This window comes from Juglans regia, chromosome 8, assembly GCF_001411555.2.
Source record: "Juglans regia cultivar Chandler chromosome 8, Walnut 2.0, whole genome shotgun sequence".
NCBI classification, from domain to species: Eukaryota; Viridiplantae; Streptophyta; class Magnoliopsida; order Fagales; family Juglandaceae; genus Juglans; species Juglans regia.
This window is the reverse complement of record NC_049908.1, coordinates 144,668-157,047: the sequence shown is the minus strand read 5'-3', so window position 1 is coordinate 157,047 and position 12,380 is coordinate 144,668. Positions and strand designations below refer to the sequence as shown.

At 35.5% G+C, this 12,380-nt stretch overlaps 1 protein-coding gene across 2 annotated transcripts; it reads left to right on the top strand.

Moving 5' to 3' along the window:
* Positions 1-9,051: 9,051 nt before the first annotated feature.
* LOC109000956 lies at positions 9,052-12,044 on the top strand. 2 transcript variants are annotated; one of them, XR_004802162.1, is made up of 7 exons: positions 9,052-9,342; positions 9,459-9,512; positions 9,655-9,735; positions 10,043-10,143; positions 10,250-10,319; positions 10,401-10,489; positions 11,590-12,044. XR_004802162.1 is itself a non-coding variant. In XM_018978030.2 (6 exons), exons 1-6 carry the CDS (start codon positions 9,166-9,168, stop codon positions 11,722-11,724), a joined length of 606 nt encoding a protein of 201 aa, XP_018833575.1. In that variant the 5' UTR covers positions 9,052-9,165; the 3' UTR covers positions 11,725-12,044. The 2 variants fall into 2 exon arrangements, 1 of the variants encoding a protein (XP_018833575.1); XM_018978030.2 differs by lacking the exon at positions 10,043-10,143.
* Positions 12,045-12,380: the final 336 nt, after the last annotated feature.

The window sequence follows — 12,380 nt, the reverse complement described above, 5'->3', positions numbered from 1 at the left end:
TCTCTCTCTCTCTCTCTCTCTCCTCTCTCTCCTCCCGCCACGCGAACGGCTCCCCTTGAAGCCACCGAGGTCTTCCTCCTCAGCCCCTTGCCCTCTTGCCGACTCTTTCTCTCTCCCTCTCCCTCTCGGATCGTAGCAGATCCGTGCCCCTCCGCCGTCTCCAGCCATGGCTATCGCCTCCCTCAGCTGCCCTACAGTTCCGTCAGTTACCAATTGTCGCTCCACCCTAGCTCCCGCATCTGTCTCCCTTGCACGGTCTCTCTCGCGGGTCTCCAACGCACACCCCCCCACGGTTGTCTTATTACAGTGGCCCTCCCGCCGCCGTGAGCCATCATCTCCGCCTCCAACCAAGATGCAGCACCACCACGAGCAACCCATGGACGCAAGAGCACCTCCCGCACGCCTCCTTCACTGTCCAGCTCTTATGCATAGTAAAAATTCTACATTTGTGTCTCAAGTGCATTATTTTAGTGTATATAGATGTGTATGGTGTGGTGTTGAGGGCTTACGAAGATTTGTATCTATGTAAATTTACTATTTCAAATGTTTTCAACTAAATTGCACCTCATAGGATTTTGAGTCTGCTTTGAAAATGGTTTTAGGCTAGTCGTGGATAAAAAGAGAGCTGAAGAGATGAAAGCACTTTTAAGATCCAAAGTTAAGATCGTGTGATGTCACTTATTTTTCATTTTTATGATCATGCAGTTATACTCCATCGTTCAAATTTGGATAACAAGTGTATGGGTGTAAGTAAATAGAATAGTTTGCGTCCCAAAATCCTTTTAGATAGGCCAAACAAATTCATACACCCACTGGTATTTTACTTGTATCATATATAGTTTCCGAATGCCAAAGGATAGAAAATGGTTCAAATTTTGCCACCTAAATAATTATTGTCTACAATGAATTAAAGAAAATAGCTCTAATTAATTTCAAACCTCATTTAAGACTTCCTTAATTACGAATTCCAAGATACCTGCATGAATAATTAATTTTGTTAGATGAAAACATTTAAATTGAACCAAGTCAACATACCAAGATCTACATAATTTGGTAACTTTAACTTTAATTATATATTTATTAATTTTTAGTTAATTACATATATAATTGGGTATAGGATGATCATGTTGCTATATTAGAAATAACAGAGCATAATATATATATATATATATATATATATATATATATACAGAGTGCATATTAAAAAAAAAATGCTTTAAATGTCAAGGCTATGACTATGAAGTTGAGTATTGCCTTGTTAAAGTGGCGATGACATACAGGTTTATCTTAAAAAATATTAGTCCTTATCTATATCATCCCTAGAAAAGGAAATCTTCTCTACAAATGTATGTACGTAATATTACATTATTTTTGTAATAATAGGTATAATGAATTTAGCAATACTTGCTTTTCCATGGAAGATGATCTAATTAGTCCAAAAAATACTGGACTACCTACTTATCTACAGTTAAAAAAGGAAGGAATATAGTAATTATGATGCAATGTTTGTCTTTGTCAACCAAATTAATAAAAAGGGGGTTGTGTTTCAATCCCTACACCAGTTATGCACTTAAAAAAAGGTCTTTTTATTGAAAAGATTGAGTGGGGAAGTTACTTCTGTACACACAATTGCACTGCAAACCTTATAACAACTCAATCAGAGTGACATTAATAGCCATTACTCGAGGGTGAAGAGTTGGCTGTGTTTTCCTTCATATTGGTGAGATCTGAGAAAAAGATAACGTTTTTGGAGATGGCAGGTGGATCTTTTGGTCCGGCTGGTGTGGCCAAAGAGAGAGCTGAACAGTACCAAGGAAGGGTCACTGTTTATGTGATCATTGTCTGCACCGTCGCTGCTGTTGGTGGCTCATTTTTCGGCTATGATATTGAAATTTCAGGTACTTCAATTTCCTCAGTCCAAAGTTTCAACAAATTTACCAAAGTTTCAACAGATTTACCACCTGTTGAAACTTTGGCGGATGATATAACAAAGATTGTTGTGGAAAAGAAACTTTTGCCTGTAGTCCTATTACCAAGCTATGACGCTCAAATATATTTGCGCCTGTGATATTTGAGTTATCTTTTCTTTTTATTATTGTTTTTCCAGTGGAACGAAGTGGTAATCAACATATATAGAAGCTAAGAAATTTAACAAGTTCATACTATACTCCAGCCTTCATTTGGGATTTCGTGAAAAATATAAATCAACTCATGCCAAGATTGTAAAATAATAAAGAAATAATGACCAGGAAATTTCTGTTACTCAGATGATGTACTTGGGTGAGCCTGCCTATGAGTGAGTGTGTCTATGTTCTTACTAGTTACAAAATCTATTTTGTGTCAACAGGGGGAGTGACATCGATGGATGCATTTCTTGAAAAGTTCTTCCATAACGCAGCACATCTATTGTAAGAGAAGCATGAGCATTTTATTGTGCCCTTGACATGTTAGAACCAGAGCTATGACTTTACAACAGTATTTTTGCTCAAGCGAGGATATTTTGAAATATGCTTCAAATCTGGTAAAAGCTGAACTTGATAGTGATGAATTGTTTTGAAGTGTTTTGGAGTTATAGAGAGTTTGTAAAGTATGATGACGATGTTGATTTAATAGACAAATTTGTGTATATTAAATGTATAGAGTATGGATGAAGCTTGTAAAAACAAATGAGTAGTTTGAATGGATTGTATATTGATCTTATAAAGCTTGAATGGATTGTATGACTGTGGTTTTGTAGAGCAATGAATTGTAACTTATAAAGTTTTGTGGTTGTATGGTGTATATGTATAAATTGTATGGACAATTTCCCATCTTAGGTTCTAATTAGAAGTTTTTATGTTAGCACAATTTTACATGTTTTTTTTTTTTTTAAATTATTATAAACGTGAATTTGGATCTCTAAGATTTGGATATATTTATTTTAGCCTATATTAGACTATTTGTTTTGACTTTTGATTATTTTTGGCTCAGTCTCATTTTTGTATTTTACAATTTTTTTTTTTCTAAAATCTCTTAGCATTTGTCATGAATGCAACTCATGGCAAATACTATTTTTTTTGCCAGAAGTGATTATTTCCCGCGATAACATTTCTCCACAAATAAGTATTTCTGATGAAATACTGTGTGCAAAATATATATTTCCCAGGAAAGTATTTCATGGGTAAATACTTTTTGCCTCAACCTCTTTCCATGGAAAATAATATTATTTCTCATCACATTATACCAAATGAAACCTTATTTGCCAGGAAGAAAAAAAGTTTTAACCACCACTTAGTTCATAGGTAAAAGAAAGCTTTTCTCATGAACTTGTGGTTTGGTGGAAAAAGAATTTTTTCTCACCAGTTTTATGCCACAGGTCTCCCACCATACAAATTGGTGGAAAACAGATCATTTCCCATGAAATCTAAACTTTTTCCGACCACAATCATTCTTGAGAAGAAACGAGATTTTTTGTAGTGATTTCCTATTGGAACCCCATGCCTTTTCTTTTGTACACAGTATTCTTTTGTCGAAAGCAAGCCATAAAAAGAGAAGTTAAAAAATACATTGATATGGGTAGGGGTGGCAATGCATGTTTATGGATCATGTTTATGTTGTGCCAAATCATGTATATTCAATTATATGGGTCAATTTAAACTCAATCCATTAAGATAAACGCATCAAATTTTCAATCCCTAGCCCGATCCGTTCAAATAATAGGTTATGTTGTGTTATCCGTTTTGACTCATTTAAAAATTAATTAGAAATAGATTAACAAGACACAACTCATTTCAACCCACTTCATGTAAATGGTCGGATGAACTAACACATATAACTCATTTGACCTGATTAACATAATTTCAAATAAAAGTTAAAATCTATATTTATTAGTAGCACAATATCTATAAAAATAATAAGACTACATACTAACAAAAAATATCAATATTTTAAAATTTTAACCTATAATAAAACTAATATTACAAATCCTACAATAACAAATACGACCATAAGTCCAAAATTAAAATCTCAACAATAAAAATATAAGTATATTGAGAAATATCAATATTACAACTCAACAATAATAAAATTGTAATTTTGAAATAAAATTTAAACGGATTATTGTGGATTGATTCGGGTTAAGCGGGTTAACTCATTATTGAAAAATTTATTAATCGTGTCTTAACGGGTCAACCAGTTTTAACATGAACCCCTTTGTATTAAGTCCAAACCCGTTAATTTTGTGTCGTATTTGTGTTAGATTCATGGGTCGTCTCACATATTGCAACTCTTAAATATGAGGGAAGTGGAGGCTCAAGGTATTAATAAGAGATTCGGTAAATTAGCCAAAAATTTATGCCGAGCTTTCTGTTCTTTGAGAGAGAGGAAGAGGCAGGAGCCAAGGAGGCAAATAAGGCATTAAGTCGAGAGAGCACCATTAAAATCCAAATTCCAAATTACCTTTAAAATCAACACCCCAACATTAATGGAGGTTGTTCAGTGATTCGTGGGATTTAAAATCCAGAAACCATGGGATCAAACTAAAACCTGCCAGTGCTTGTTGTAAATTAGGTTGTATTACAACATGCTATGGGTAGCATTTTGCAGGTCCATGTTGTCGAGACCACTGTCAGCCACACTCCACCTCAACCTTGCGACCAAAACAATCTACATTTTGTGCTGGAACCAAGGATCCTAAGTTTGGGGTATACGTTAAGCTCGAAAGTCACCACTAAAAGGAAGGCTAGTTGAGCTCTCATATTGGAGGGGATAAAATATCCCAGATAAAAAGCTCAGGCCATCAAAGGGCTCCTACTAGAAGACAACATAATGACAGAGAAAGAAGAGAGAATAAGGGGACAAAAAGCTGAGGCAGGAAAAACATGTTAGGAGGAAAAGTGGAAATATGACGTAAAGAAGTGAAGATGGGACATAAAACAAGGGAGAAGCAAATGATAAAAGGGCTTCTTATAGATGATTTTTGGGGATTGACTTTGACTTTTCCTTCAATTTCTTCAACCTTACGATAGGGACTCCAGAGACGAGATCTCCCTAGTAGATAGAACTTCGATCTCTATTATATAGCGAGGATGAGAATCCATGAGAGAATGTAAAACTATCATATTATAATGGATTCTCTCATTCCCAAAAACTTTTTGGACGTATGCATTATGACGAATTACGTAAATTTGTGTGTCCCTGCCTATTCATTTTCTCTGCATTTATTTACTGTTCACTGCCATGGATGCGTGCACGGATACCGCACCGCCGCACCAAACCACCACCAGGAGCTTTATACAGCACCGATCGAGACTCGAAAAGTCTCAGCGGGCTGGAAATGATTTTTTCTCCCATTCCGACTTGTTGCGCTATTTTTAGGCATTAACAGTTGGCACCGTCTGTAGGATTTGATCTACCTTTTACACTGGAAGCAGGAGAAAGACAATTTTTTGACGTGCTAAATAATCATCGAATGAGCAAATAAAAGTTTTCCAGATAAGTATTATCAGTCTTCCAACTTTTATTTTATGAACAATATTATTTCAAGAAAAAGTGGGTGGGATACATTCCTTGCCCATGCAATCAGGTTCACTGCCCGTTCAGTCACACTATACCTACTGCGCACGAAGGACACAGGAGATGGAGGATTATGAAAGTGCAATACACGCTTGTGCATGGCATGCACAGTGGCATGGGGTGAAGGGTACGTGCCCCCAGGGGGCGCACGACGGTGAGCTAGCTGCTTGCCGCCCCTCACGAGCGGCCCCGCCTACCAAGGACCGCACCGTTGGACGATCGGGCATGATCAAAGGAGAACACCCCCACTGGTCCACGCCGCACAAGACCCACGAGCCAACAGGATCCATCTCGCCAGTCGTAAGGGGGTTCGGGACAACCATCGACGGCCACCATTGGGGTCATTGGCAGTTTCTATCTCCGATGAAGCCTCCCCTTTCTTGGAGCACCACACATTCGGGACAAGCATCGCGGATGGCGGGCAACAGCCCACTAGCCGCGCGACGTTCTGTCTCCTGGTGAAAGAAAACACCAGCAAAACCTTCCCCACCGGGATTTTCCCCGAATACCCCCCATGGAGGTGGCTCCGCCACGCGAACCACGTGCACAGTTTGCATGTGGTAGGAATAACTCGGCCAGGCTCCACCGTGCACAGATTTTTCTATACTGGTATTCTGATTATGAAATTTGTTCTAAGTTGCCATTAAGGTCCGCACCATCTCCCTTAGTTGATTCAAGCAATTTCGGAGCTCTTGAAGACTCTTCTCTTGAGAGTAGACCCACTGCTGTAAGATTTGTTGTTGCTGGTTGAAAAGTGTGTTGTCCTCCATGGATCGTCGGCTCTAGATACTGCTTGTTAAGACTCTGACAATTTGAGGCTAGCTTGTAATGAAAAGTTTAGAATTCATAGATGGATTATGGATAGAAGAGAATTGTCATAACATTCATAAAAGTTGCAGATACATAAGGCATTTGAGGGGCCTTGAAACTCCAAAGGATAAACTCATAAAATCTTAATTCCAGATGATTCCTCCCTTCCCTTCTCCCCCACTAAGTACCTGTACATTCTTCCCCATAACAAACTAATATGAAAAAAATACTAAACTAACCTTCTAACAAACATAATATATTTGCCCAAAACGCAGAGTTTTATCAAAGTAAAATACTAGCATTAGCACTACAAAACTGTACCTTTCAATCATCCCAAATGACACCGTCACAGTTAGGTACATAACAGATACTCTAAAAGATTATTCCCATTTGAACATTCTGGTTTTTCCCTTTCTTACTTGTACGTGGATTACCTAGAGAAAAATCAAGAATTTAAGATTTAAATTAAAAATCATCCAAATTGATGCAAAAGATTGAAAGGTAACAACTAAAGAAAGAAGACGATGAAGAATGACAGCAATGCTTAACTCTTGTTAGAGAATCCTAAATGGATTAGTTAAAATTAAAGGATACTTTTGATGAACGTGAGAGGAATTTGATTTTTGGTTATTCCATTCACATAAGTCTTCATATTGAAATAACTATCTTTTTATTATATATCAATAAATAATATAAGATGAATTTGGCTTTAACTATTCATATCAAATTCTCATATTGAATTATCAATTTATTCATTATATAATAACAAGTAATTAATAATTAAAAAATATTTAATTTTTTTAATTATTAATTTATTTAATTTTATCATATGTTACCATATATTTTTTTTACCTATTATATGTTAATTAGTAATTATATTCTAATTAAATTATGGGTTAAAAAATGATATTTTTTTAATTATCATTTTATACCAATTTTCACTCAAAAAAAAAAAAAAATTAAATAACAAAAAAGTCAGATCTACAAAGCCCCAAAAATAAAAAAGGAAAAAGCTCCAAGGTATTGATCTCTTCGATTCGGGAGCTCTAAACGATGTGCGATTTCAATCTTGTTCTCGTAATCATTGCCATAGCCGTGTGCATCCTCATCATCATCTTCAATGTCTATTTTCTCGTCAACTACCAACATCCCGACGAAGCGAACCAGACATATTTTTCCAAATTGGTCATCGTTTTGGGTACCTCTAAGGCTTCAAATGCTCATATTATATTATATAATTGTTCAAGGAAATCTCTTTAATTATCTTTTTATCTTTTTGGGTGCGATGTTGCTATATGCATGCATGAGTGATAGTAAGGATTTCTGGTTTTTTTGAGAGGGAACCGAAAAACAGTTGACGGAGAAAGAAGAAAGAGAAATAAATGATAAAATATATATTTGGTATATCTACAATAATTAGTAAATTTAGAAATGATTTTGGTATTTACTTTAACTAAATTCTAAAAATTTGAATTTTAGCTAATCTATTGTGATGATATTTTGGAATCTAATAGCTAAATATGTGATGGATTTGGCTAAATCTCTTTGGCTAATCCATTAAAGATGCTCAATGTGATGGTATAGCTAAATAAGGATTCCTGTGAGCAGTGAGAAGGAAAACTCACATTTTGAAAATAGAAATGATATTTACAATATGCATTGAATTCAATGAGTGCGTAACACTCAATGTTTTGAATACCGTACCGGATGGCGTACCGGTCAAGACACTGGAACGAAATATTTCGATACCGGTACCGTTTCGTGTACCGTTTCGGGATAGTCGATATATGAATAAATTATATATATAAATATATATAACAATTATATTCTAAAATAATAGTTTATATATGAATAAATTATATATAAATACATACATACATATAAATTATAAATAGTCTAATCTAAATTGGGGGTCAAAAAATAAACTTGTAGTTTGAAAAAACGAAAAAAAAAAAAAAAACACAGGCCGAAATATCGGCCGGTACCGGCCGAAATATAGGCCGGTACAGGCCGAAATGGCCGGAAACGGCCGGTATTTTGGCCGGTACGGTATATATCTAGTACCTGTACCGGCCGGACGGCCGAAACGAAAAATTTCAGCCGTACCGGCCGGTACGGTACGAAATTAAAAACATTGGTAACACTTACAAATCATTTGTTTAAAATCTTATTCTAAAAAAATTATAGATTTTTGAATTTTTTTTTAAAAGAAAATGTTATGTATTTAATTTTTTTTATAAAAAATTTATTTTTTCACATAATATGCTGAAAATTATAAAATTAAAAAATTTTGAATTAAAAGAAAAACCTATCAGAATGAGTGATAAGTAAAATTGTAACCAGATTACTCTTTTTTAAAAGGACATTGCTACGTCCACATGATAGAAATCTTTTGACGAACGCTACAAATCATTTTTTATATTTTTTTTATCTTTTCTTTCGTTATTTTTTTTTAATTTTTAAATATATATTTTAAAAAAATTACATATTCATTTAAAAATATTTACTTAAATATTAAATAAAAAAAATAAAATTAAAAAGTTTTCGGTAAAGAATTTTTGTGGATATCTTCTGCGGGCATAGTTTTCATTTTTAGAATAACGTCCACGTCAGCACGTAAATTCTGTCCGTGTAAGTCCCGTATCTGTAGGCACTCCTTTTATTTAGAAAACAATAGAGGATCAAAATCAATTTCAATCGATCGGTTTGCACTAGTCAGGTTAGGGCATTCGCTTTGAAGTTTGAACTCTAAGATCCGCAGCTTTAGCATTCGCAATCTGTGGGTAAGTTGATTCAAAGGTAATGGAGGGTGGAGTTGGAGGAGGAGCGGTGTCGGAGAAGCGAGAAGGAGAAGCTTCCTACACTTATTGGGTGAGGGAAGCGAGGGAGGATGCGGCACCGCTACCTGTTCCTCGCAAGCTCACCCCCGACGACCTTCTCAACTCTCAGCCCCCCACCCTAGGCTCCGTTTGGAATCGGGTAACCCTTCTCTTCTCTCAGATTCTGAGTTTGCTTTAATCTCTCTTTTCGCATATTCCCATTTTATGTGTATGTTTTTATATACTATCATGTTGTCTTGCTTGCATACATTGCAGGCTGGAACTTGGGAGGAGAAAAACCTAAATAAATGGGCATCTGATAGAATCAAGGTTGCATTTTTGCACTATAGTCAGACGTCCATTTCGCGTTGTTTCACCTCCGCTATGTTGTCTACTCATTGTGTAAAATTGTCAGATGTCCATTCTTCTTAAATTTGATTTTCATATGTTTGTCTCTTATTTTTACTTGCAGGAGTTACTTATATCGGTGGGGTCCTTGGAGTTCCCTAGTGGCAAAGCCGAAGTATTGGACGTATCGAAATGCATAGGCGATGTGAGGTTCTCTTTAAATATTATATATTGCAATCTAACTATGTGATTGTAGTGAATCACGAATTTATGGGGCCTCAAAGATCCAATGTGTTCGATATTGAGTAGCCATATTTTTTTTTTAAACACGGATAGTCAAATTTGATTTTGTTGTGGTCGATCGATTGGGGGTGGGGGGTTTTTTTTTTTGGCAAATATGTACAGTTTTTGGACAGAGGGAAATTGGAATATACTTTTGCATAGTAATTGCTCTCAGGTAATGTATGTTATTCTGATATAAAAGGACGCCTCTGCCTCATCCTGCTTTTCAGATACCATAATGTGGAAATGAACCTCTGTACTGATACACATCATTTCCTGGTTTCAAATGGGTTGTCTTAGACCAGAAAATTCGATCCATGAAGATGATTAGGTAAAAGAAAAAAGAAAAAAAGAACGGCATCCAAACTACCTGTGCATTTTCTTATTTGATGATAATTATTTGATTCCGTGTGTATTGCTATTACCTAATTGACCAGGCATTTTTGGTGACTGTGCGGAACAAGAAACGTGTTGGCTACACGTATGAGTTAACATTGAAATTCAAAGGTAAGTGGGCTGTCATAGTGTTGATTTGTTTCCCCTTTCTTTGTTAACTATATATGTACTGAACTATGCAAATGGAATCAGGGGAGTGGTCGATTAAAGAAGAAAAGAAGATAGTCAAGGGCCATATTGATATACCGGAGTTCTCTTTTGGTGAGCTGGATGACTTGCAGGTACATTTTTCATATCCATTTGAATGTTACAAAGAAGTCAAATAAGTGAATTGACGATGGATTGATGAGAGACTGTTCTTAGATAATATGTTTTATGGAACCCTATCATTTGTGATTATGATAAATGGGTAAGGCCATGAGTTGGGACGGCAACACTAAGGCCTCGTTTGTTTTCGTAGATGAGATGAAATGAGATAAAAGTTGAAAGTTGAATAAAATATTGTTAGAATATATTTTTTTAATATTATTTTTGTTTTAGGATTTGAAAAAAAGTTGAATTGTTTATTTTATTTTATGTGAAAATTTGAAAAAGTTGTAATAATTAGATGAGATGAGTTGAGAAGTTTTGTGAAAGTGAACGAGGTCTAAAAGTAAAATTCAACCTAGATGCAACTGAGTGATGTCATGTTAATACTGTCTCTCACTGTTCTTTTATGACACGGTATGATGGTTCCATCACATTTCTAGTACAAAATGCTTGGCAAATTTCGAAGATGAGAAGTGATCTGCTGGCATATGCATGATAGGGAATCTGAACTAACACTAGTAGATTGGCTATTCAAGTCTTCCAGTTCATGTGAGCAATCATCTTGTGTTAAGATTTTTTTGATAAATAACCTTCACAGGAAAAACGAAAAGTGACTTGGGATCTATCTTATGCGTAACCTTTCCCCACATGAAATGGCAATTGCTTACGTTCATGATTCTTAAGCTAATATATAAACTTACATTTTGAGCTTATTTTATAGTTTACTCTATTACTGATTATGCATGAACTTAAAGACTATTCATAAGGAAATGGTGCCCACGTCCTTCACCTTGTACAGAAAACCTGCCAAGGGATTGTAGTTTATTGAAGTTGGTGTTTTATATGCTTTTTTGGGCAGTAATTTTTTCTAGTCATGAACAACCCCAAAAGAGGTGAAATGAACTCTTATGCATCCATGAACACAACTCAACTTCTGTTGACCTCTGTTCTTCTAATAGTCCAATTCTCCTAGTAGGGAATTATGGCAGCATTGCGCTGATTTTTATTTCGGCAATCAAATTCTGTTACACCATAGTTTATTCACAAATTGATCTTTTTTTCAATACTTCAGATGGAAGTAAGATTGAGTGAAGAGAAGGATCTTCCACACCAAGATAAGTCGCGGATTTGCCAGGATTTGATGCTATTTTTGCAGCCTGTACGTGAAAAATTGCTTCAGTTTGAACAGGAAGTCAAAGATAGATAGAAGAGGCACCATTGTTTTTGTCTGTGACGGAACCCATGGTTTTTATCACGGTTAGTGAACTGTAGTTGTATTTTTAATCTCTAACTGCAAACCTGTTTTTCAAATTCGTGTAATGGAACATAAGGCTCATAAGGAGGCGAAACTTTCAAGTTTTTCCTGTGTCGCTTTAGTTAGTTCTAAAAGCCTAAGATATTACTTGGACACGGTGATAAACTCTGTGGGGATGCATCCTACAATCAGTAAGAGTAGCAATCTTTCATGCATTGTGTTTTGTATTTGGAACCGAGGAAAACCCATAAAATGTGTGGTTTCTTGTTGAACCGATGTGTTTGCCATATTTTTCATGGCCAAAATGTCTATATTCTTTGTTTGACCTGTGAGAAATGTGCTTTACGGCGTGGGAAAATGGGAATGAAGTTAATTGCTAGAGACTGAGGGATCAATGGTCATTTTGATTTTGACGGCTAAGAATTTGGGGTAGAGTGGGTCTAATTAGTTGTGGAATAATTTTGACTTTGAGTCTCTTAGGACTCGTTTGGATAGTGAGATAAAATGAGATGATTTTATATAAGTTGAATAAAATATTGTTAAAATATTATTTTTTAATATGATTATTATTTTGAGATTTGAAAAAGTTGAATAGTTTATTATATTTT

Bases quoted from the DNA above. Each gene is read 5' to 3' on its own strand.
- LOC109000956 (XM_018978030.2), top strand. From the start codon at position 9,166: ATGGAGGGTGGAGTTGGAGGAGGAGCGGTGTCGGAGAAGCGAGAAGGA. The intron at 9,343-9,458 runs GTAACCCTTCTC...CATACATTGCAG, and splicing joins TAGGCTCCGTTTGGAATCGG to GCTGGAACTTGGGAGGAGAA. The intron at 9,736-10,249 runs GTGAGGTTCTCT...CTAATTGACCAG, and splicing joins TATCGAAATGCATAGGCGAT to GCATTTTTGGTGACTGTGCG.